The 27,315-nt window shown below is 43.6% G+C and overlaps 1 protein-coding gene across 5 annotated transcripts in view; it reads left to right on the top strand.

Annotated features, from left to right (window-relative positions):
* The window catches only part of SYTL5 (synaptotagmin like 5), a 331,232-nt gene that overhangs the window by 210,321 nt on the left and 93,596 nt on the right, over window positions 1-27,315 (top strand). For 4 of the 5 annotated variants that reach the window (XM_068269884.1, XM_068269886.1, XM_068269883.1 and 1 more), the window contains exons 6-11: window positions 3,829-3,933; window positions 9,626-9,739; window positions 11,978-12,127; window positions 13,927-14,065; window positions 18,421-18,541; window positions 20,733-20,845. In XM_068269884.1, coding sequence (XP_068125985.1) covers window positions 3,829-3,933; window positions 9,626-9,739; window positions 11,978-12,127; window positions 13,927-14,065; window positions 18,421-18,541; window positions 20,733-20,845 — 742 coding nt within the window. The remainder of the gene's footprint in view (window positions 1-3,828; window positions 3,934-9,625; window positions 9,740-11,977; window positions 12,128-13,926; window positions 14,066-18,420; window positions 18,542-20,732; window positions 20,846-27,315) is intronic. The other variant, XM_068269887.1, reaches the window with a different exon arrangement.

The following is a 27,315-nucleotide window of genomic DNA, read 5'->3' as shown; positions in this document are numbered from 1 at the left end:
AACCATCATGACCAGCAAGGGATTCTGGAAGCAAAAGGTATTTATACTGCAAGCCATCAAAGGAGGCAGCTAGGCAATTTGCATGACAAGTGTATGCAAATTCCTCAGCAGAGCAACTCTGAAACTTGCAAAGCGAAGACAGGTCTCTTTTCCAGAGACCTGTAGCATTCAGACCTAAAGAATGGTCAAACAGCTGTCTCCCCGTGCAGACAGCTGAGCAGATCATTACACTTACCTATTAAAACTTTTGGAGGCTGCATTGGAAAAAATCAATATAGAATGTCTATTCCATGTATTTTCCAATGTATTCTCTGTATTCTGCTGTATTCTCTACAGTATAATGCAGAATAAAGCGCTAAGAGGTAGTCTGACTAGAAGCATTACTAATGGCCTTGTGGGAGAGGGCAGAGGCTTGAGTCTCCAACAGATTAATTAATCTGGTAATAAGGCTTTTAAGATTGTTTTCAAATTTGCTTAAACCGCTTGGTGTTTTGCATCGTGGGATATCCATGATTTGCTAACAAGGAATTGAAAATATTTACTTCAGAAGAAAATTTGCAATTGATTGTATATGTTACGGCCAGAACCCGAAGTTTGGCCACTTTGCGTTCTGCCCGGGCCACTTCAGGTTCTGGGCGGCCAATGTGCGAAGTGGCCGCGGTGGTGCGGCCAATGTTAGAAATGAGCTTTCTCTTCTCCCCTGCCTCTCTCCTATACAATGCTGGGCAGCCGGCGGGGACATGCGTGTCCCCCCAGAGTCGTTCATCGGAGCAGGGAATCCTGCTGTTCGTTCCTACAGAGCGGGTGCTGGCAGAAGCAATGTCTGCAGCCTCCCCGCTCTGCTTCCCTGGCGCGACTAACGACTCTCGGGGACACGCGTGTGTCCTGCCCGGTGGTCTATAGGGGAGAGAGAGGCAGGGGGAGGAGAGAAAGCTGAAGCCGGCGGCTTCATTTGTTACATTGCCGCTGGCTTAATTTCATTAAATGAACTCACTTTTGAAATATTTGGCCGCAGCGAGACGGCCAGAACATACATTAATCTTACTGGAATCATTTCATTTCTAACATTGGCCGCACCGCCGTGGCCACTTTGCACATTGGCTGGCCAGAACGTAAAGTGGCCAAACTTCGGGTTCTGGCTGTAAGATATACATGGAACATAAACAAGGGCCATCCAGAAAGTACCGTACTTTTCGCTGTATAAGACGCACTTTTTCTCCCCAAAAAATGGGGAGAAAAAGTCCCTGCGTCTTATACGGCAAAGGCAGGGAATCCCCGACTTCCATACACCCGCCGATGCGAACCGCCGACCCGCCGCCATCGGGGATTCCCTGCCTGTGTCCCCCCAGCATCCTCATGTGTCCCCGCTGGCCTGCCCCCCCGCTTATGTCTCCGGCCCCCCCGCATACTCCGGGTCCCCGTGCAGCTTAGCGGCAGAAGCTTACCTCCTCCATCTTGCCCGCGGCGATTGAAGACATCCGGCTTCAGTGTGCGGATTCCTCTAGTGCTGGCTTCTAATGACGCGTCATCAATGATGCGTCATTAGAAGCCGGCACTAGAGGAAGCTGCACACTGAAGCCGGATGTCTTCAATCGCCGCGGGCAAGATGGAGGAGGTAAGCTGCTGCCGCTAAACTGCACGGGGACCCGGAGACAGAAGCAGGGTACAGGGGGGAGACTAGAAGACACAGGAGGGCGACCACATGGGGGACCAGAGGACACAGGGGGACCACAGGGTACGGGGGGGACAAGAGGACACAGGAGGGCGACCACATGGGGGACCAGAGGACACCACAGGGTACAGGGGGGGGACTAGAAGACACAGGAGGGCGACTACATGGGGGACCAGAGGACACAGGGGGACCACAGGGTACGGGGGGGGGGACAAGAGGACACAGGAGGGCGACCACATGGGGGACCAGAGGACACAGGGGGGACCACAGGGTACAGGTGGGGACAAGAGGACACAGGAGGGCGACCACATGGGGGACCACAGGGTACGGGGGGGACCAGAGGACACAGGAGGGTGACCATAGGGGGGACCACAGGGTACAGGGGGGCAAGAGGACACAGGGGGGCAACCACAGGGCACAGGGGGGACCAGAGGACACAGGAGGGCAACCACAGGGCACAGGGGGGCAACCACAGATTACAGGGGGAGACCAGAGGGCGCAGGGGGGATACCAGAGGACACAGGGAGGAGACCAGAGGACACAGGGAGGAGACCAGAGGACACAGGGAGGAGACCAGAGGACACAGGGGGAGACCACAGGACACTTTAGGTAGACAGGGTGAGATAAGAGGGCACATGAGGTACACAGGAGGACAGTATTTGAGGGAGGGCATGTACAAGACACTCCTGGAATATGGACGCACCAGGTTTAGTTTTTTTTTTTCCCCTGTTTTTTGCCCTCTAAACCTGGGTGCGTCTTATATTCCGGAGGGTCATATACGGCGCGAAATACGGGCAACAGCTGTTTGCTTTTATCTGCCATGCAAGGTGTTCTTTAAGTGTAGTTTAAATGCAAAATGCCAGTAACTATTTGTCAGCAGCATTACATGCCTCCATCAATTCCTCCAACCCATGGATGAGGAGTGTGATGCTACCTCAACACAGGGATTGAAAACCTTGTAAAAAGATATGATAAATGCTTAAATAATGAAGGCGATCATCAGAGGTAATCAGAAGATTCTGTTTTCAAAAATGAAAACTGCTGTTACCTTTTGGATGATCTATCTATCTATCTATCTATCTATCTATCTATTACAGCATGCAATCTTTTTATAGCATATACATGGGTAGATGTAAAAATACAAAAACGAGTTTAAACTATATCCCTGCATTAATGTGTCTTCACACATCCTACAGGAAATTTCATTTTTTCGGCTGTATTTGATTGGCACATATATATGTACCGGCGATATGTTTTTTTGATGCATGTGGTGCTGATGATGAGAATATGGGTAGCAACATTTTTTAATTGATTGTTCCTGACAGTAGCCTTCTAACCTCCCCTACCCTATCCCCTAACATTAACCCTCCTACCGAATCGATACGTCTAACACTAATCTATACGTATATGCCTACCACTTACTGATAAACCTAACACTAACCTTGCTACCCACGCACCTATCACTAACCCTCCTACTGATATGCCCAACACTTGTCAAGTACTTACGCCGCTAGCCAAATGATCCTGCTGATACCCCTAACACTACACTAACACTAACCTAAGTTTAACTTGCTGTATCACTTGAAAGATTTGCCAATAACCCAGCAAAGAACAACCTCCTTGGTGCCCCATAGCCACAATTAGCACTGCCGTCTATGGGATAGCTGAAAAGTGCTGTTTGCTCCGGCTCCAAAATAAACTGCTTTGATATTTTCCAAGATGCATCAGAATTAATAGCAATTTTTTGTCCATTCCTTTTGTTTAGATTTTACAGTAATAGTACTAGTACTAGTACTACAATACTAATAGTACTGCAATCTCCTACAATTGTGTTCCTATGCTAACACCATATAAGCTATTGGGGGTGCAAGCGAATCCTGCTTTTTTAAATTTCTGCTGCAATTAATTTATTGACAGCGTACACTGTGATTGATCTGCAAACCAATCTAAAGTGAAAGTCTTGAAAAGACTTTAAATCTCAGATTCATGTAAATTTACATTATCTCACTCACTGTCTTTTTTAGGCCTCTTGTGCAGAATCTGCATTACAATTTAGCTGAAAATGTTGCACTTGCCTTACAATTATTTGCTTACAGAGACTTTGTTTGGAATGATATGCTGAAAGAAAAGTTTTTTAATCACTGTATTTGTTTTAGCATCCTTGACAAAATATCTGGAAAAGGTGAAGATGGACGAAGCATCCGCTCTAACCATGACACACAAAGCCTTAAAAGCACTGGGTCAATGCCTCGTTCCAATGGGTGAGGACTGGATATTGTTTCAGAAACGGCTGTATTTTTATTGGATTTGTTCTATACAACTAAACATTATAATACATATATTCAATTATATCAAATAGCTTTCCTCAGCAGAAATATCAGACTACCTGGTGTAAGAACACTTACCACAGGGCTAGAAAGGAACCTGTACTGGGTGGTCAGGCCCGTGGATTCTGGTCTGTGGTGAGCGAAAATGCCTTTATTCTTTTTGTATTCATGTTTAGAGATGGCTCGAACCTACGATTTTTGGTTCGCAAAAATCGAACGCGAACCTCCGCAAAAAGTTTGGTTCGCGCGAACTTCCGCGAACCGCAATAGACTTCAATGGGGAGGTGAACTTCAAAAATTAGAAACATTTATGCTGGCCACAAAAGTGATGGAAAAGATGTTTCAAGGGGTCTAACATCTGAGTTTTTGCAAGGCGGAGTGGAATACACGCCAAAAGTCCCCGGGAAAAATCTGGATTTGACGCACAGCAGCGTTTTAAGAGCAGAAATCACATTGCATTGCATATACATCAATTAGGGAGTGTAATTAGTGTACTGCTTTACACTGACACACCAAACTCACTGTGTAATGCACGGTAAACAGCTGTTTGTGTAGTGACAGCCGTGCTGGACTGGTGCGCAGCATGACGAGAATGCAGTTAATGGCGGCTTTCAGTGACTGGCTAGCTGATTGAATTTGGTCTGTCCACAATGAAGCAATGAGTGACCTTATTATCTTGAGTGAAGAAAGAGGCCCTTGCAAAAATAAAGAGAATATACACACTGCATGGCAATAGTGTCATGGCTGGCAGTCAAGCCTGGAAATTTAAACTGAATGCCAAAACTACCATGATCATTTGCTCCGCATTAATGGTGGTGTCAAAACTGTGGATCCAAGCAATCAGGTTTCAGACTATTAAAAAGTTTTCATTTTAGGTCTGACTGATTTTGTAATGCTCTGCTGAAATGAATTCAAAATGCTATTTTCTCAATCTCACTTTGATTTTGCTCTTATTGCAAAAACCTTTTAAAATCTGAAGAGGCCTTCTAAAACTTAATCTAAATCTTAAAGGAATACTTAAGGCAAAAAAAAAAAAAAAAAAGATATTTACTCGCCCGGGGCATCCCTCAGCCCCCTGAAGCTGGATGGTGCCCTCGCAGCCCCGCTCCGATCGTCCTGTCCCTGCCGGCGGCTATTTCCGGGTTCGGCGACAGCAGCCGACAGACTGGGAACGCGGCTGATTCTCCGCGTTCCCAGCCGCTATATCACCCTCTATGCAGCTATAGCGTATGTATATACGCTATAGCAGCATACAGGGTGATATAGAGGCTGGGAACGCGGAAAATCAGCCGCGTTCCCAGCCTGTCGGCGGCTGTCGCCGAACACAGAAGTAGCCGCCGGCGGGGACAGGACGATCGGAGCGGGGCTGTGAGGGCACAATCCAGCTTCAGGGGGCTGAGGGATGCCCCGGGTGAGTAAATATCATTTTTTTTTTTTGCCTTAAGTATTCCTTTAAGTAGCACATAAACACTATCAATAACCTTGATCCAGAAACCTCTGAGCCTTAAAACAATAAATCTGTCAGATGTGTTAAATTAAAAACAATTTATTAAAGTACGTATTTGACATCCATTCTAACTGGTATAATAGTCTAATAAACCTCTCATTGATGCATAATAAATAAAATTGATGTTCGAATCCAGGTTATTGAAATTCAGAAACCTGAATTTGCCTGTCACCACATTTCAGCACCCAGACAAGTGGACAGGATCAGGGGAGGTCAATTATTTGCCCTTCACGTGACTCATATGAAGCACAACGGGAAACATAAATAAGTATATTGTCCCTGACCCTGTCCACATGTGTGGGTGCTGAAGTGTGGTGACAAGCAAATTTGGATTTCTGAATTTCATTAACCCCAATTCAAACCCCAGTAATAATATCTCAGAAAAGTGGACAGCTACGTTCAGTTCTGAGCACAGCACTTCTTCTTCAGAGGTCCAGTAACCTGTAGAAGACTCTGCTAATCTACACCTGTTTATAAGAAAAAGCAAGTGAGCGGATGTTCATCTGATTTGCCAAATCTTTATCTGGTTTGCCAGGGCTACAGCCAGTCTGCACAACTCCCTGACTGGCCAGCACCTCTAACATTTTCAAAAATAAATAGGATCTGGTGAACCATTGAAGCTACCTATCTATGGTACTACCAATAAGCATTAATTTTTCAATGTTTCTCAAATTACTGCCACTATTGTATTGTCCCAGGACAGTCTGTTTCAAATTAATTTAAATGTGCCTAGAATGTAAAGTATTACATCTACTGCTTCTGAATACGCCACTGCTATTGCTGGCCTATAACACATTCACCATTACTCTAGAAAAAACAAATACAAATGTCTGCAGAATCTGGTCTACCAAATCACTGGTAGACCAGATTCAACCATTTTTTTCATGAAGTACTATTCCTACTTATCATACAGGCATATGCTATAAAACTGATTGATTATCTAGCAATCTTCAGCAAGTCCCAGTGCAACAGTATGTATCCCCAACACATCATTATGCGCACCCCCCTTCTACCTCCTCCTCTTTCCCTTGATCACCCACCCTATTGGTGCCTCATGTTCTGGCTCCATCTGCTCCTCCCCCTGGTCCCTTGTCCACTGCTCACCACGCATCCTAATCCCAGGCCCACTCCGGTCTCCCAGCCCCCCCATTCCCCTCCTCATACTTCCCCCCTCACCCACCACAACCAAATTCACCCACCAAGCCCCTCTCCCCGCCGCACCTCCCACCCTCCCCATACCCACGAACATTCTCGCCCCAATCTCATTCCCATCCGCCCCATACTCAGACAATCTCTTCCTCTATCCGGCGCTCTCTGGAATGCCAGATCTATTCGCAACAAGCTTACAACTATACATGACCTCTTTATCTCAAAAACCCTCACCTTTCTTGCCCTTACTGAGACCTGGCTCACCCCCTCTGACCTGCCTGCAGCTGCAGCCCTATCCTACGGGGGTCTACACCTCAGCCATACCCCAGGACCAGATAACAGGCCTGGGGGAGGGGTGGGCCTACTCCTCTCCCCATCCTGCACCTTCCGTGTCCTTACCCCTCCCCTTTCTCTTTACTTTACCTCCTTTGAGGCCCTTGTTATCTGCCTCTACCATTCTCTCCCAGCCATTATTGCAGTCCTATACCGCCCCCCCCCCTCCAGTACAATATCGCACTTCCTAGAAAACCTTGCCTCCTGGCTCCCACACATCCTGTCCTCCGACTTCCCAACAATCATCCTCGGAGACTTTAACATTCCAATTGATGAGCCTACCACCTCTGCTGCCACTCAGCTTCTCTCGCTCACCAACTCCCTTGGCCTCACTCAGCATACTAACGCCACAACCCACAGTGCTGGTAATACTTTGGACCTATTTTTCTCCAAAGCCATGGCACTTACAAACCTGGACATTACACCATTCCCCATCTCCAACCACCACCTTATCACCTTCACCCTCACTCCATCCAGCACCCCCTGTCCCCCTCCCCAAACTGGACGTTGGCAGAGAGATCTTCACAACCTTGACCCCAATGTACTAGCCACACCCCTCTCTCCCCACCACATCCGACTTCTGCCTCTTTCTCCTCACTTATCTCCTTCAATCCTGTCACGGTGGAGGAAGTCAACCAGCTGCTGGCAACTTCACCTGCCACTTCCTGCCCCCTAGATCCGGTCCCATCTGATTCTCTGCGCCCACATTTTTCTGATCTGGTCCCTGTCCTCATCCATCTCTTCAACCTCTCCTTCTCCACCGGCATCTTCCCCTCCATATTCAAACAGGCCACTGTGCTTCCCCTGCTAAAGAAATCTTCACTTGACCCTGCTCTTCCATCCAACTACCGCCCAATCTCTCTCCTCCCTTTTGCCTCAAAAATTCTAGAACGCCTGGCCCACCAACGCCTGACCAACTTCTTTAACTCCAACTCCCTTCTCGATCCCTTGCAATCTGGTTTTCGCACAGCCCATTCTACAGAAACAGCCCTCACCAAAGTGGTAAACGACCTTGCCCTTGCCAAAGCCGAAGGTAATTACTACATCCTGCTCCTCCTGGACCTCTCCTCAGCATTTGACACTGTTGACCACTCCCTCCTCCTCCACTCCCTGCAGCTAATGGGCATTCAGGACCTAGCCTTAGCCTGGATCTCCTCCTACCTCTCCAACCGCTCCTTCACAACATTTTTCAATGGCTCCTCATCCACTGCTACACCCCTCTCAGTTGGTGTTCCTCAAGGTTCTGTCCTAGGACCACTACTGTTCTCACTCTATACTGCCTCAATTGGCAAAATCATCTCCTCCATGGGTTTCAATTACCACCTGTATGCCGATGACACCCAGATATATCTCCACACCCCAGATCTCTCCTCCTCTACCATGGACAAAGTCTCTGCCTGCCTCACATTCATTTCCTCCTGGATGGCTGCCAGGTACCTGAAGCTTAATTTGGACAAGACTGAGCTTCTAATATTCCCACCCCGCACAGCTGCACCCCTCCCAGATCTGCACGTCACTATTGAAAATACTACTATCCACCCTACCTCCCAAGCCCGCTGTCTAGGCGTTACTCTGGACTCTGAACTTTCCTTTACAGCCCACATCCAAGGTATTGCCAGATCCTGCAACTTCCACCTCCGCAACATCTCCAAGATCCGCTCCTACCTGTCCCTGACACCACTAAATTCCTTATCCACGCCCTTGTCATCTCCCGCCTAGACTACTGCAATTCTCTTTTGTCTGGCCTACCCTCTAACCGTACTGCCCCACTTCAATTGGTAATGAATGCGGCAGCCAGACTGATACATTCTTCTCACCGCAGCGCCTCTACAACTCCGCTCTGTAAAGCACTACACTGGCTCCCCATCAGCTTTAGGATCAATTTCAAAATCCTGTGCTTGGCCTACAAATCAGTGCACAAGACCTGCCCGACCTACATTTCTGATCTGGTCCACAGGCACATACCAGCCCGCCCCCTCCGATCCTCCAATGACCTGCGCCTATTCGCACCATGCATAACTCAGTCACATGCACGATTGCAGGACTTCACCAGGGCTGCCCCTACTCTCTGGAACTCGCTCCCACCAGCCGTCAGACTCGCCCCCACCTTTAATACCTTCAAACAAGCTCTCAAGACTCACCTCTTCACGCTCGCATACCCCCCTACACCAGCACCATAATATGTTCTGTTAGACACCCTCTCAAAAGATGCACCTATTGTCTCCATCCCACCCTTTAGATTGTAAGCCTCTGGCAGGGCCCTCTTTTCTAATGTATCCAGCTTGATTATGCAATCTTACTCACAACCACCCCTCTTGTAGACTCAAACAGTCTCTATTTTGACCTATGACACTGTATTGTTATCAAATAATTTGCATGATCTTGTTTTGTTGTGAGTTTCCGTATGTTCTACCTGTATGTTAACCCATTTATCTATTGTGCATCGCTGCGTAATATGTTGGCGCTTTATAAATACAATAAATAATAATAATAAGTCAAACTTACTACAACAGAATCATACTAGATTGGTAATGATGGTTAATACACTTGACGGTTTATACACTTATTTATTACAAAGGGTGTTGATACAGCTACTGTATAAAAAAGCATATAGCACCACCTCATTTTTTTTTTCAGTCTCGATAAAAGAACTGGAAAACAGTCAAGAATTGGAGAGGATGCAATGAGCATTCATTCAAACCAGGATGCGCGGAGTGTGAGAAGTGTCTCATCGATCCCCCGCTCAGAGAGGTGATTAGCAATCCTGTTTGTCTTGTCCGTATTTTCCACTGAATCTTTGTCCAATATTCCTGTGAAGTATGCTCCGGCAAAATAAATTATATATCACAGTAAACAAGCTCCCAATGTTGAGATGATTTTGAAGTTAGTATAAGTATGTAAAAGTATGACAATGCTTTTACCCATTGTTTCCTAAATCTGAAGCTTTAAAGAGGAACTGTAGTGAAAATAACATAATAAAATGGCTTATTGTTTACAATATTTCATTTATAAATCAGTCAGTGTTTGTCCATTGTAAAATCTTTCCTCTCTCTGATTTACATTCTGAAATGTATCACTGGTGGTGACATCTTAAGTTGTGCCAGGTGGTCTGTACAGAATGTTTGTTACTGAAAGTTTTATGCACAGAGGGAGATATTGCTTGTTTGGCAGTTGGAAAGAATTGTTATTTCTCACACTGCAATGAGGTTCACAGATGGCAAACTGTCAGGACCTTGGTCATGATATCACACTGTGTGTGTGTGGGGGGGGGGTCACCTCAATATCAGTCATACAGACACCCCCCCCCCCCCCTGTGGTTTATATTGCACAGAGACTTTTTACTATTCTGACATATGCACGGCACTTTATCCCTAAGGGACTTCCCTATACTGTGATTTTTCATTTTTACATGCACTTGCACTTTATCCCCCTGCTGGGCTTATCATGTTAGAATCTTCCATTTTTTGTTGAGTAGTACTTCAATACGGCAATGTACTGCTATAAAACAAGGGCTTATTGTCACTTTGTTATTTATTCCACACTGCATAGTTATTTATGGGTTTAATGTTTTAATTGCTATGGCTTAAAAAAATACTTATTACATGATCAGAATCAGAATCAGAATTTGTTTATTTCGCCAAGCACGGTTGGGCCGTGCCCGGAATTGGATTTGGCACATTGATAGGCGCAGAAAGAGTTATACAACAGAAAAGAGTAGTACACAGAGCAAGAGTAACACAACAGGACATGAGAATACACATTGTCATTTTATACACATTATCGTTTGACGTAGAGCATTTCGGGTCTAGCAGGGGCAGCGGTGTGTGGCAGCAGATAACTCTAGCATGACCTAAGTAAGATGGTTAGTGCAGTATGTTTTCCTTCTTTTCTTTGTTGGTATATGACCCCTGTTCTTCAGCCAACCTTAACCGGTTCACTTTCAGAGGCCTGATATGAATCCTCCATCTTTTTACTTGTTTTTGCCTTCAGCATCAACATCAAATCAACTGGCGCTGCACCAATACATAATCATGGCCGCCCAATCCACTACCACACAGTTAAAACTTCTGCCTGCTTTGTCCCTAAATGCTTGATCTCACTGGCGTAACAATAGGGGAAGCAGCCCCTGCCCCCGTGGGGGGGGGGGGTGGGTGGGCCCGCTGGTCATTTTGGGGGGGCAGGAGGGGTCGCAGCATGAGGGGAGAGCTTAGTAGCACATCGGTGGGGAGGGGGGACAGTCCCCCCCCCTCTCACCTTGGGCTCTCCCCTCTGCGCTCCCCTCCTGCCTCTATGTAAGTGTTAGCAGCAGCGGCGGCAGCTATAATTACCTCCATTCACCACGGAGGTTGCCAATCTCCAAGGGCTTCACATTACTTACTGTTTGTGAAAGTAATGTGAAGCCCTTGCAGATCGGCGACCTCCGGTGGTGAATGGGGGTAATTATAGCTGCTGCTGCCGCCGCTGCTGCCACTTACATAAAGGCAGGAGGGGAGCGCAGAGGGGAGAACCCGAGGTGTGGGTGGAGGGGGCCGTCCCCCCTCCCCACCGACGTGCTACCAAGCTCTCCCCTCATGCTGCGACTCCTCCTGCCCCCCTATAACGGCCATGAGCGGGCCCCAGGGTGGGGGGGGTTCCGCTTAAATTCTTGCAGGGGGGCCTGGGGACTTCTAGTTACGCCCCTGCTTGATCTGCCTCTGTTATTTCCTCTATCAGTTAATTCAAATACAAAAACCCTTTAGTTGAAGGATCAACTGTCAAGTAGAGACTTCACCTCTGTAGCTAAGACAATTTCTAAAAACAAAACAAACAACCCGATAAAATTAGCACATTTTACAGCTCCGGTCAGTAAAATAGTATTACACTGTTAATAAATAAAATGTTATTTACCGTAGATACAGTAAGGTCATGGCAGAGATGGCCGTAAGTGGAGAAAAGTTTAGTTCAGTTTTGCTTTACGTAGTGATATCTTAATACTTTTTTTTTCATCAGGCGGTCCAGATTAGATATTCACACTCTCCCAGAAGCTTCTCAGGCAGATTACCTTCAACCTGGCAATGTAAACGGTGATGTAGTTAGTCAAGCAAGCCTTAAAATTGATTCTCGTCCTGAATCAAGGCGCAGTTCACCTGTTTCTGTGAGGTAAGACAGTATCTAGATAAGCAATGATCTGGAAATTTGGCAAGGCTATGCTTTATGAGCCCACTGCAAACCATTATCTAGATCATTGTGACGTCTTGGTTTAACTGCGCAAAGAACACTAATATAACTAATACAAACTTAATGCTGGGACCTCATCTTCTTGACCTCTCACCCCAGCTGGCTTAACCCTAACAGTATAGCCTACCCTACACTTACCACTAATATTTCACCCTCTCCTGTATTTCCTATTCCTAACATTAACATTTTCCTGCCCAAATATTAAACCCTTATCTAACTTTTCACATAAGTTTAACCCTGACCTACATTGTAGTAATAATACCAAACTCTAACCTGTATTCCTATCCACTGCTAACCCCAAGCTATTCCAATAACACAAAGTTAACTCTAATGTTTATTAGAAGCAAATACTAAGCTTTACTGACTGTAATCAGAATACGTGAGACTTTTCTGTTGGGGTAGAAAGTATCAATAACTGCTTTTATGCAAAAAGATATCTAGTATGGTTTTAAAAACAAAATGTTTGCAAACATGTACAGTGATGGAGGCAGTGGGGAGCTTATTTTAAAGGTAAGTACATAAAAGTGCACACCCACACACACATTTAAATGTGTAAAATACATTAATAAATACTTGAAATAAAAAAGAAGTACTTTATTACATGAAATAAAATAATTTATAGAACAATAAGCCAGGATGCCCTACATTGTAGATTATGCTAATCTAGCAGATATTTTCACAAAAACAAAACACCAATTTCAGCTTCTACATCCCTTATTATTGTCTAGAGTGCCAGGTCAGAGTATCAGTACAAAACCTGAATTTTTGCAAGCCAATTCAGTTTTCCTTCTTAAAGTGTCCATACATTACTCAATATTAAGGCCTGATAGATCAGAAGAGAATTGGTGCCACAACATGGCTGAATGATTGATCAGTTGATTCATTTCTGGCCAAAATTGGTCAAAAGTATTGATCGGGAATGCTGGTAAAATCTCGGTCACAAGGGCTGGATCGGTTGTGTTGAGGTAACGACGTCAATATCGCGATGACCCATGGACCCAATGGACCTTTGCCCAGCATCCCACTAGTGTTAAGTGTCCCCCTTTACCTGTTCTCAGTGGTTTAAAGTGTCACCTCTCCTCCAGCGTGACACCTGGCTTCCTCGGGTGTCCACCAGCTCCGGTACCACATGACACTGGCTCATGTGTGACATCATCAGAAATTGCTGTGCAGTGTATGGGCAGGTAATAGATCCCTCTCTGATCAGATTGGTCGATGCATGGGTACCTTTAGGGCACCCATGCACTATATAACATTTTAGGAGATTATATTAAGACCCCCATGGTTGCTATTCCATAATGTTGCATTGGGAAGTGGAGTTTTAATTAGAAAGGCCTGCAAATGTTTAGTAGGAGGGTGGGGAAGAGACTGAGGGCAGGTATACGGACAGGAGAGTAACTGCATGGGTAATGTTGGAATCTTATGGTTCATTGAGTAGTGAAAGTCCAGGGAAACAGTAGACATCAGGGAGGCATGGTCATGTTTGTGCTCTACAACACAATAGTGTATAGTTATTTAGCCAAGACACTTTTTTAGATCATTAGGATGCAGCTGTGTAATGATTGGTCATTTATATCAGTTCAGAGGAAGCTGTCTCAAAAGATGAAGTAGAACAAAATAAAGCTCTATTCATTAATGTTCTTTTTGTTTTGTTTTAAAGCTGGAATATTATGTAGGGCATACTGAATTGATTAGTTTTAAATATATTTTCTGTGTTACAGGGGAAGTGTCCATTCCTTAGACATAAATGGAACTGGTGCCAGATCTGCTGGTGGCAATCTGACCAACACAACTGTAGTTGTGCACCAAAGTTCACCAACACCAAGCAGACGCAGCATGTCATCCAACTACAGCCATACAGTAAGCTTCTATATGTTATCCATTAACACTGTAATGCAAGCATGATGAATATAAATAATTGATTTGCAAATAAATGATATTGTTTCACAATAAGCCATAAACGTTTGCAAAACACTAAGGGCTTGATTTACAAAATGGTGCTAACTTTAGCACTGGCCTTTAGCACGTCTAAACTCAGTTGAAATGTGAGAAGTAGTGATCGTGCGCAAAGTACCGCGCGCAAAGTTTCGCGCGCGCACTGCACAGAGCGCAGGGCGCTCCGCGCGAAGTGCCCATTAAAGCCTATGGGACTTAGCGCGCGCATAGAACTTAACGTGCGTAAAACTTTGCGCGCAAAACTTTGCACGCGATCTGATTGAGAAATCCGGTGCTAACCTACTTAACACCCTGGTTAGCGCGCCTTAAGACTTTAGACGTGCTAAGTAGGTTAGCACCTCTTAGTAAATCAAGCCCTAAATGTATCACGGTTATCTTCTGTTTGAAGATAAGAGAACGTTTTAGTAGCTCATACGAACAATTTTTTTTTCTTTCTTTTTTTTTTTAAATTTGTCCATAAGGCGAGAATGACATGAAAATCAGTGTTGGCTGTTATTATGTAGTTTTCATGTATGTGCTGTGTGCAAATTTGAATTTCTAGGTTTGTATATCTTAATTACTTACTGCACCAAGTGCAGTAGATCTACATCCCTCAGGACTTCATCTTAAGTCCCAGGGACATATATATTCATCTGCCACCATTGTGCACTCCCGCACTCGCTCCCACACATGTTCTTGCCTCTGATCGTTAGAGCAGAGATCAATGAATGGGATCGCACCTCCCATTCATTAATCTAAGTCCCCGTTTCAATGATCGCCGGCATCAATGAGATGCCTGCTGTCATTTTAATAATGAAAGTAATACGTCCACACATTACTTCCTGTTAGTGTACTAATAGTACGCACAGCCCAAATAGTAAAATTACACCTAAATACATTTACTTTAATAAATACACATACACATACATTTCAAATTAACCCCTTACCGCCCACACTCTTCCATAGTTACCCAATTAAAACATTTGCATAAAAAAATTACAATAAAAAAAAATACTTAAATAGTTACCTTATTAACTGAACTTTTTTTAATATGTATGTTGTGAGGGTATATTAATGTTATTTTTGCCTATATGGGCTTGTAATTAGCGAAGGATGCTAAGTGGAAAAAATACACCTTTATTTCCAAATAATATACTGTCGCCATACATTGAACTAGATAAATATTTTAAACATTGTAATAACCTGGACAAATGGGCAAATAAAATGTGTGGGTCTTATTCACAGAATAATGTTGTATATTTTTAAAATTATACTGGCAGAACATTGAGAAATAATGATTTTTCCCCCCCTATTTTTTTCTTATTATCCCTATTAAAATGCATTTAGAATAAAATAATTCTTAGCATAATTTACCACCCCAAGAAAGCCTAATTGGTGGCCCAAAAACCAAGATATAGATCATTTTGTTGTGATAAGTAGCTATAAAGTTATTAGCAAATTAGAGAAAGGAGTGCTGAAAGGTGAAAATTGCTCTGGTCCTTAAAGTGAACTAACCACCCTTTCTTTCACTGGAATTTCTCCTGGCAAAAAAGCTGCCATGTCCCCCCCCCCCCCCCCCCCCTCGTCCCATTCTTACAGTTCTTATTTATACAAGTCAGAGATGCTATCTTGACACATTGACACACAATCAATGTCTTTGGAGAAACTGTCCTAATTACTCACCCCCTTCTGTTGATGAAAAGGTATTGTTTACTTATTGGTAATGACCTCAATAAAACAATTAGCTTCCTGAAATCTCTGCGCCGGGGGACAGATGGGCAGGCCTGCTGAAGTAGACTATTAAAACTACTTTGAATGTTAAATAAAAGGTAAAGTGGAAATTCATTTTAATAATGAGACATATTGTTGGCATGCATTTTTCATGTGCTATTGAGCTGCCCTGGGTGCTAAAAATGCTGCTCAGTTCACTTTAAGTCCTTAAGGGAAAAAAACCCTCAGTAGTCAACAAGTTAATATTCCACTTGTTACAGTCTGTATTGTGCCTTGACAAGGGGGACCCCACGAGGCCCTAGGAACAACCATTGGCATAATGATGAGATGATGTGTATGCTGCTGGAACAATAAAACACTGTTCCTGGAATGCGTGTGCATTATTGATATTTTTGCTCTTACATAAAAGTCCTAGGCCCATATGCAATTCACTCTTTCTCCTGAGTTTTCTCCTAGGTGATATGTCACACCTTCTTATAAAATCTCATTTAAACCACCAGTAAGCAACAAAATCGTCAAAATGATTTGAACTTAACTTTTTGGTACTTTTTCAGTTGTAAAAAGCTGCCAAGTTATTTTAAAGAGAAAATGCAAATTATTTCCTAGGAGATAACTCAGAAGGAAAAGTTAATTGCATATGGCCCCATATGTTTGTCTCTCCATGATGCTGAACATTAGAGAGCCCACCCGCTAATTCCAGTATATCTTTTATAGTATGTCTTGTTTAATTTGTTAATTTTGCTGTTTCTTTTTACGCATTTTGTAAAATAATTGTAAGGGTTTGACTTCAGGACTTCACACTAGGTTTGCAGACTATTATTCAAGTGGCAGTCATGTGACTAATATCCTACATTCCCATCATTGTTGGGGAATGTTTTAGAGGGGTCCCTAAATGATGTTGATAGGCAATTATCTTTACACTGTCACCCATGACAGAAAGGCTGTGCTGATATTAGCAGGTAGGTCATCTAGAGGTAAAAGACAGTATTAGCATTCAGCTAAATGACTAAGCTGCAGGCTACATTGTAATAGTAAATCTAATATTGGATGGTATTAGAATAGCATAGTCTAATATCCTCTGTTAATGTTATTCCTTACCTGATTTAATTTAATTCTAAGATTTGTGTGGCACTTTTCTCATGTCAGACTCAAAGTGCTTGAGAGCTGCAGCAACTAAGGGTGCACTCAGTAGTCCACCCTGCAGTGTTGGGAAGTTTTTCCCAAGGTCTCCTTACTGAATAGGTGCTGGCTTACTGAATAGAGACGAGATTCGAACCCTAGGCTCCTCTGTCAAAGGTGGAGCCCTTAACCAGTACATTATCCAGCTACTGTTAACATATGAAAGAGACCCTTTTGGGGAGGTTAGTTAGCACTGTACTTGGTACATCCCCACATCTCAGTTCTATGAATATATTTAAACCACATTGGTCTCAGGGACATTTAAGGGCATAACGTGTCAAAAGATTCAGTATTAGGTAATTCGTTACAATCTAAAAAGTCTAAAGTTTATTACATTGTATTGTAATAGAATTTAGACTTTTTAAATTATAACAAATGACCCATGACTGAATATTTTGACGTTATCCCCTTAAAAGTCCCAAGACCCATCCCTTACATGATACCTAACCTTAACTGCCCCCTTTAATGATAACTTCTTGCTGAATGCTAATATCTAATCTTAATTATCGAACTCTGATTAATTAAACTAAACTTCCTCTACGGTATCCCTTAAATGAAACCCTCCTAAATAATGACCTACTGTAACCATTAACATTAGCAAATACTCTCCCTTCATAATCTTCCTTCGGGCACTTAATAAACCACACAACAAAAATCTTCTGTGACAACATTACAGGTACTTAATAGCCTGGTGATGATAACTGGTATGCCTATATGTCCAGTGCTGTCTTTTTAACTACATAGTATCCAGGTATTGTTGCTCAATCCACTATCCATAGCTAGGAACTGCCCACATTGGAAATCAAATTGCCGAGCACTGTGCACACAGACCACGTTGTATTTTCTTGATTCAGCTGATGGACCAATTATTATTTAAATAAAAAAACTGTTCCATTTTCACAGAAACGTGAGCAAAACAAGATTTGCATAGTTTGGCTGTATCTATTATTCCTATATGTATGTGTTTTCTTTTAGTTGTTTGTATACTTTTGTAATAAATTCCTATCTCATCTACTAATTACAGGTGGAGTTTGTTAGCTTGCTATTAAATCAAAAGTAGAAAAATAAAAAATGAATTAAGTGGAGTGTTATGAAAAATGAAGTCATCCTCTTAATTGAACAAACCTCTAATATGTTTACCAGTAATGGAATAATAATAGAGGGGTGCAAAGAACAAAATGCACTGATACACCATTCATTAGTTAATTAACCTTAGACAGGTACTATTGCTGACTTTTTTTTTACATGTTTTGTATGCATTTTGCGCACTGGAATTTTTGATGTTTAAGACTGCATGTACAATAGGCATGATACAATATGAAATAGTGCATTATTAGCATATAATAATATTGTTTGCTATTTTCTTTTAGCCATCGACAGGAGGAAGAATAAAAGCCAGTACTAGCATTCCTGATGACATAGCAAAGGGCCATAGGAGAAAACCTTCTGGCACACCTTCTCTAACTTTGTCCAGAGCATCCTTAGCATCCGGTAAGCATAGTAACAATTTCTCAGTGTAATGATATTCAAGATGTTTCAAAGTTGTAAAACAACAAAAGACCTGTTCTGCAATGCTTTACTGCCTCTAGATGGTATTTAGGACCAAAATAGATAGAGGGCCAACCAAGCAGTTACTGTATTACCTGACCATTAACTGTAAGGAACCAGAGATGGGCACACCTTATTTCTTACTCTCCTGATCAGAAACTATCCATCCTCCCGTGAAAAGTAGTCAGTATTTCCAGCTTTAAAGGTTGCGGAAATGAAAGTGAACAATAAAGTGAACCTAAGCTTAAATTTAATTGAAAACATCAGTATTGGGAAGTCTCCGGATATACCAGAGGCTTCTCCAATCCTCTTACTCACCACCATTCGAGTGCCGGGTCCATCTAAACATATTTGACAAGTGTTTATCAAACATGCTTCTCACGGCTGTGTTCCTGCTGTTTATGAGCATATTTGTACTGGGCTTGAGTGACTAAGGTCCCTGCATGCCCAGTAGAATGAACTTACTTGCACATGCCCTGTATGGAGATGACCGTTTTCGGCTTGGCCACTAGAAGAAGAGAGTTCTGGGAAGCAGCAGTGGACTCAAGGAGGATCTGGAAAGCCTTGGGTTTCCCACTATTTAAAAAAGTACTGTATATACCTGCGTATAAGACTACTTTTTAACCCTTGAAAATCTTCTAAAAAAAAGTTGGGGGTCGTCTTATACGCCGGGTGTCATTGATGCCGGGTGATACGCCCTATCCTGTTACCGCCTCTCAGATCTCCCTCCTGAGGGAGCGCAATCTATTCTTCCATACCGCTTTGACAAACAGGTAGACAAGGAGAGCTGACCAGTCTACTTAAGGAGAGTTGACCAATGCAACAAGTCAATTGACTATATACTGTTTTATACTGGGTAAGACATACAGTACAGCACCAGTATCTGTTCATACACAGCACCAGTACATGATTTTTTTATTTTTATTTTAATTTGGTGTGCGTTGGAAGAGGGGTAGTCTTATACGGCGAGTATATCCCAAACTCTATATTTTAACTGGAAAAGTTGGGAGGTCGTCTTATACGCCCAGTCGTCTTATACGCCAGAATATACGGTATTTAAATTCTCACCGTTTCATAGATATTTTATACAAAGAAAATATACATAAAGATTCTTGTCTTTAGGCTGTTCTTGATGTCCTGGAGGGAGTAAAGTGCACTATGGCACACCCCACCTTTAAAAAAGGTTTCTGCTCAGTCATCACCATTGTTTAAATCAAAGTGATGAATCAGAATTTGTTCAACTCTTATTGGCCATTGTTGACGTCAGACTAGCCAATCAGATGTTTGATGACCAATGATTTACTAGCACGATAACAAAGGCCAGTCAGAGATTTGTTTGCTTCTAATTACTCACTCCTCCTTCAAAACAGCTGCTGTTTATTATTGAGACTCTCATTTATTATAAAAATAATAAAAAAAATTTTTTTATAAAGTAAAAATGTCTGGCACAAAAAGAAACATGTCCTAGTTACTGATATGTTTATCTTATCATGTCACATGTCACCTCGGGTAACCACTTAAGGACCGGGGCTGCTTTCCCAGATCTGTGCTGCGTGGGCTCTCCAGCCCGCAGCACAGATCAAGATTGAGGCAGGACGATCAAACTTCCCCCCCTTTTTTTCCCCACTAGGGGGATGTCCTGCTGGGGGGGGGGTCTGATTGCCACCGCTCGGCGTGGCCGAGCGGGGGGGGCTCCTCAAAGCCCCCCTCTGCAGCGATTCCCAGCCTCCCTGTCCTTTCCTCCCTCCCCTCCTTCCTATGGTCGGCACAGGATGGCGGACGTCCTGCGCCGCCTCTAATAGGCTCTAATAGGCAGCGCCGTATTATGTAAACACAGGGGATTTCTTCCCCGCATGTTTACATTTAGCCTGCGAGCCGCTATCGGAGGCTTGCAGGTTGTTCATGGAGACACCCTCCGTGAACTGACATGGAACGTTTCCATGGAAATCCACAAATGACCAGCCGCCGCCTATCGGCGTTACCTGGTCGTTATGTGGTTAAGTCCAGTTAATACAGCACCAGAACTACTTTGAAATAAAGGTTGGGCAAATTAGACTGGCTACAATGATGCCGTTTTGTTATTACACATCATGTTTTGACATCCCATAATAAAAGACATTACAAATGTTTTCAGATCGCAGTCGGTCAGAACAAGACCTTAGTGGCCATGTTGCAGAGGGAAATGAAGATACAAGAAGTATTCGAAGCAAATCTAAATCTGTGCCTGGGGAACTGAATGCTGATTTGGTGAGTTGCTTACCATAACAAAAGTTGTTCTGGACAATAAACTGAAATGGTTTCTAGTAATCAGACCGCATGTAAACTTTTGAAAATGTATTATTTGAGTTTCTGGTAGATGATTTCCTGTGTCATGTATTTATTATTATTATTATTAATCATTATCCTGAAATGTCATGTTTTGGAAAGTATGTGAATATTCTCAGTGGTGGTGCATGAGTACAGATGGTGTCCTTCTGCTTTTTCTGCATTTATTCCAAGCTTTCAGTTTGTTGGAGGCCTTCAAGGTTTCTCCTCCAAGTTCCTGTGTGAAATTACCAGCAAGAGCAGGCTGCTTATCTGTTTGGCTCTCATCACTTATAGCGTCATGGCTTTGGCCTTACCAGTGCTTTTCATGAAATCGTCATTTAAAGGACCACTGTTGCGAAAACATTTAAAATACATGAAAACATATTTAAAAAAAGTACATTTCAACCATAGTAAAATGTGCTATAAATTACTTTTTCCCTATGTTGCTGTTACTTACCGTAGGTAGTAGAAATCTGACAGAACTGACAGGTTTTGGACTAGCCTATCTCCTCAAGGTTTTCTTTTTCTTTAAAAGCACTTAGTGAATGGCACACTGGTCTCAATTCATAGGCAATACCACATGCGGTAATGCTGAAAACGGCAGACTTTCCCGAGCACTTAGCAATATGTCAATTCATAAAGGCTGTTACCGCATGAAAAACTGAAATTACCGAGCAGTGAGGAAAATTACCGACTTGGCTGTAGTTACCTCCAACACATGTCAGTAAATTGCCAGCAAATGTCAATTCATAAAGCCTTCAACAAGCGGTAAGCCTGACGATAGTTACCGACACCTCTGGTGAGGTCTTCACAAGTTACCGACACCTCTAGTGAGGTGTTAACAATGCAAAGTGCAGGGAGCCGAAAGTCTGAGCAGCGAGCTGAAGTCTGTGTGAGTCATCTGTGCAGAGAGATGTCTGTGTGAGTCATCTGTGCATGGAAAGTCTGTGTGAGTCATCTGTGCAGAGAGCAGTCTGTGTAAGTCATCTGTGCAGAGAGCCGTCTTTGTGAGTCATCTGTGCAGAGAGCCATCTGTGTGAGTCATCTGTGCAGAGAGCCATCTGTGTGAGTCATCTGTGCAGGGAAAGTCTGTGTGGGTCATCTGTGCAGAGAGTCATCTGTGCAGAAAGCCGTCTGTGCAGAGAGCCGTCTGTGTGAGTCATCTGTGCAGAGAGCCATCTGTGTGAGTCATCGGTGCAGGGAAAGTCTGTGCGAGTCATCTGTGCAGAGAGCCGTCTGTGCGAGTCATCTGTGCAGAGAGCCGTCTGTGCGAGTCATCTGTGCAGAGAGCCGTCTGTGTGAGTCATCTGTGCAGGGAAAGTCTGTGCGAGTCATCTGCGCAGAGAGCCATCTGTGTGAGTCATCTGTGCAGAGAGCCGTCTGTGTGAGTCATCTGTGCAGAGAGCCGTCTGTGTGAGTCATCTGTGTAGGGCAAAAGAGAGATATTGCCACACTTCTGCTCTACCGCTCAATGTGCTGCGGTAATTTACCGAACTTTTAAGGCAGCTGGGAAAATCTTTATGAATTAGCACACAGACCGGGAAAATACAGAGTGCGGTATTTTCCCTCCCAGATTTGTTTTATCGCACTGCTTTTATGAATCGAGGCTATTGTGTTGTTGTTGATAAGATCTCCCTTATTCCCTAAAGGTTTATACACACATAGGTAGGGATGGCTGACTGTCTCGATTTCACGTTCAAATTTTACCGCATTTGCGAGTCCAATTAATTGTAATGGTAGGAGATTATTAAACCTTCAGGGCATCTCTGCAGCCAGAATTTATTTTAGAAACGTGTAAAAAGTGTACAAAGACATAGACAGTGGCATAGCGGAAGGGGATAAAGGGGGTCCGTTAGGGGCGTTGCTAGGATCCTAAGAGATCCGGGGCACTTTTGGGCACTACAGCTGGAAAATGGGTGAGGCCATGCACCAGAATGTGGGTGTGATCATGGGTGGAGCCAAATTTACATGATCTTAACAGTGGTTTAGATAGGCCTGCCAAGCCAAATGTTGGCTGAAGCTCCCCTTTCCCGTAATACAATCCCCCCCCCCCCCCCCCAAATGCAGCATGTCACATAAATAACGATTGTCACTTACACATAACTAGGCAGAGTTAACTGTCTTCTGTGCTGGCAGTAGTGGCTTTCTGTTAGGTGGTCTGGCCTGCCACCAGGTTGTCTGGCAGTTCCCCTATAGGATTCCCTGATCTTCTAGTGGGCCCCATCCCATACTGCCATGGGCCTCCCATTGAGGCACCACAACTCCCAGCATGCCCCCATAAAAGAACAATGTTCAAGTGTTCACACGTCACCCACCTTGTAGGCCTATAGATAGACCCTCGTGCCAGTGCCCACCTCCTGCAGGTACACTACTCCTGCACAACTGTAGTACTAGTAACACAAATGGAGACGGCACACAAATGGCTCAGCAAGTGACTGTATTGAAAAGTATGCAGAGGCACACACACTGTCATTTTATGAAGCCATTTGTGTGCCGTCTTGTGTTACTAGCCCCATAGAAGAACCACAGCTCCCTGCATGCCCCTATAAAGGCATCACTGTGCCCAGTATGCCCACATAGAGGCACCACAGCACTCAGCATACCCCTGATTGATGCACCACAGCTCCCAGCATGCCTGCCATTGAGGCACCACAGCTGAGCCTGCCTGGGGGACATTTTGGGCACCCCAGGATAGATCCGGGGCACTGCCACTGATCTTTGGGGCTAGCAACGCCCCTGCTGCCTAATAAATATTTGAATTTTAGCCTCTGCATGAGACAAAGGCCATAAAAATTAGGCATTTGTCTGCCAATTAAATATTTGAATTCCAGCCTATGTATGAAACAGAGGCCTTAAAAATTGGGCAATTACCTGGCGAATAAATATTTGAATTTTAGCCTCTGTATTAGGCTTTGTGATGGGACTCCGGGTTCTTCTCAGCACGGTTGTTCCTATGTGGTTGCTGGTCTTCCCATCACTAATTCACTGGATGCAGATGGCTTTTGAACTATTAGCAGCACACACACAGAGGTCTTTCCTTATACTATTGAGCATTTTTGATTCAGTCTAGTACTGCTAGAAGTGACCGGGAGCAGCGTCGGGCTGAACCCAGGTGAAGGCACACTCTGCTCTTTTCCTCCTCTTCCCTGTGGCCTCTCCCTGCTTCCTACCCCTTTTCTCCCTCTCAGAGGCTCGGTCTCTCCCCCTGAATTCTCCTCCTGTTCCTCTCTTGTGGGCAGCTGTACACAGTAGGCTGCAGCACTTTGTGGTGACCTGGGCACTGTTGTGTGAGTGTCTGCCTTACTCCTTTCCTTCAACTAAAACCAACACTTGCACGTCACTTTTGCCCACCAATGCCTGGGGAAATAGCTCCACTGAGCAATCTGAATCACGCTTTATGGGGGAAGACACTAAATTACTTTTCCGCAGTGACGGTTGGCTGTAATGGTGAAGCAGCCACACACTACACTGTATATGAGGGTGTTGTGTTGCTATAATACACCACACCACAAAAAAGTAACAACACATAAGTACAGCAGGATCAATTTCATCAATTTGTCCTCAAAAGGAAGAGTTGTGGTCTCCCCTCCCTACACTGACTAATGCAGAAATGAAAATGGCCACAGTGATTATGCCTTTAATATGGGGCGGAGTGGCCAGGGTGGTGATCATGTCTGATTGGCTCCCCTGTCCCACCCACCTGACTTCAGGGAAAAGGGTGAAAAATGGCACTATGAGAAAGCATAGGATGGGGGCAAATGTCCCGCATCGTTCGCACTGCTCGCAAGCAGGTGAACGAGTTTTGCCATTCCTACACATAGGTAATAGGGATGAGCAGAAATTACGTCTATGCATAATTACGCATTGTAATTAACGTTTATGCTTCGTAATCATAATGCAAAATTTCAGGAGAAAGCCTAATACATTTCATTTTCAATTGTTAGCAATCGTAATTACGCATGAATTTACGCGTATAAAAAAAACGGTTCAAATATTTTAGAGTTTAAAAACCATTTTTCTTTGCATTTTTAAAATCGATTTTCTCAAAAATTACAAGGTCTTTTAGAAAAATTCCTCCTTAACATATGTAGCAATTTTGGTAGCAATAGCATGTATGGGGGCTTTACTATTCACCTCCAAAGTCGGCACGAAATTATGCATAAATTATGTGTACATTCAATGTGTAATTACGAATGTTTATACAACGTCAATTGAGTTAACAATTTATAATTACGTATAGGCGTAAATGCAAAAATGTACGCCTAATTTTGCGTAATCGTAATTAGCTGATTACGATCATCACTGATGGGTATGCCACAACTCTGGTCACCTAAAGGGATCGGGAATCAATCCCTCAGGTGACAGTTTGAAGGCTGAGCAGAGTGACACATCAGTTGCTATGAAGGAAAGGCAAGGGCCGGCACACAGTAATGACAGAGCAAAGCTTACTGCGCAGGTGCAATACGAAGTTTTCTTGTACTGCGTCTGCACAGTAAGCTCCCAATGACACGCGCGGGAGCTATTTGTCTAGTTAGACGAATAATTAGCAGGTCACTGGTGGGTGACAAACGGAGGGGGCTTAAGTGACGGTGTGGGACTTAATAGCTGCAGGGGGCCGGTAGAATCCCCGCGTAAGAGACGATTTTTGTCTTTTTTTTTTTTTATACCTCACAGAACCCCTTTATAATCTTTTAAATACTTGTCCATCTCCTCATGGAAGATTTTCAGTTTTTTTTCTGTATTTTCAAAAGCTTACTTACTGAACAGTGAGTAGGGAGGCTGGCTGGCATTTTTGTACAGATCCAATCCTTTCCAGGGAGTGCTTTTGTTAAATTTTTACTATGTACTGTGATTGACAGCAACAAAGGGAAAGAAAATTGTAGTGCACTATACTCTGAGAGACATGAACATCTTATCTATACATTTGTTACATTCTTTTTAAAGCTAGCAGTCCTTTAATCAAGCTTGGAAGTGGTAACAGTTAAATGGCCTATAGCTTTAATAAAGATATAAGGCTACAGCTCTGATAACATTGTTGCAGTGAGAATTTTGGACAGAACTGAAGAAAGCACAGTATGAACTGCATGTGGGAAAATGAATTCCCATAGAAACTGTAGATTTCCATCCAAGAATAAAATGTTCAATACAAGAAATTTTCTGTCATGGGTTAAACAAATTTCCCATGGAAACTGAAACTCTTTAGACAACAGAAGAAATCTCTCATGGGTCAAACAAATAAAGCAATCTCATGCATGTCTTCACTATATTATGATTCATTTGCTTATTATTTAGGTTTGTTACATTACATACTGTTCCAATAAAGCAGAATTTTGCAATAGTCATATACTATTCATAATGACACATCTATGGGCTAGTAGAAGACAAGCCAGTTGATGCCAACAGCATTGCACTAAGCTATGCACATATACTAGTAGGTACTGCAGCCTACTGCCCAACAAATAAAGAATCAAAGTTTTCTTCCAGAGTGATGTGGTGTGGTATGAGTAAGTTATGTGTTGAGGCTTGTAGAGCTGAGTTTCTCAGTGGTCTTAGATTAAAGTGAACCAAAGGTGAAAATAGATGGATGAAATAAACAATTGTATCTATCCTACTCTTAAAAATATTTTTTTTAAAGAAAACCTGTATCGAAAAAAGGAAGGGGAGGGGGAAGCCTCTGGATCCAATTGGGATCCACAGTGGTCTCGTTGTCATGTAAATATTTACCTTCCTGGCTCCAGCGCAGGCACAGTAGCGGCTCTTGGCTCTGGATCAGGCAGGAAATAGCCGATCCCAGTCGGATTTGCTCTACTGCGCAGTAGAGCGGACCCGACTGGGATCGGCTATTTCCACCTGATCCGAGCCGAGAGCCGCTACTGCGCCTGCACTGGAGCTGGGGAAGGTAAATATCGCAGGCACAACTGCGCCTATGCCACAGCCTGACAAATTGTCAGCTGTGGCATCGAAGGGGCCCAGCGAGACCACCATGGGACAGAGGAGGATGGGGGAAGCCTCAATCGGATCCAAAGGCTTCCCCCTCCCGAAGTAAGTACGCCACAGGGGCCCTTTTTTTTCGATACAGAGTCTCTTTAAAGAGAATCTGTACTCTAAAATTCTTACAATAAAAAGCATACCATTCTATTCATTGTGTTCTCCTGGGCCCCTCTGACCTGTTTCTGCCTCTCACTGCTGCAATCCTGGCTTGTAATTGCCATTTTTATCCAGTGTTTACAAGCAAAAGACATAGCAAGTGATACGCTGAGAAGAGCTGAGTGTGTGAGTCATACAGAGTGTGCAGGGGGCCTGGAGTGGGTGTGTATAGCTTCTATCCAATCACAAGCAGCACAGCTATACCAGCCTGACTGTCTCAGCCCGACAGAGCCGACAGAGGAGAGAAGATTAGATCATATAAC

Source organism: Hyperolius riggenbachi, chromosome 2 (assembly GCF_040937935.1).
Source record: "Hyperolius riggenbachi isolate aHypRig1 chromosome 2, aHypRig1.pri, whole genome shotgun sequence".
Taxonomy (NCBI): Eukaryota; Metazoa; Chordata; class Amphibia; order Anura; family Hyperoliidae; genus Hyperolius; species Hyperolius riggenbachi.
Note: the sequence above shows the minus strand (reverse complement) of the source record. Positions and strands in the feature narration are given on the sequence as shown.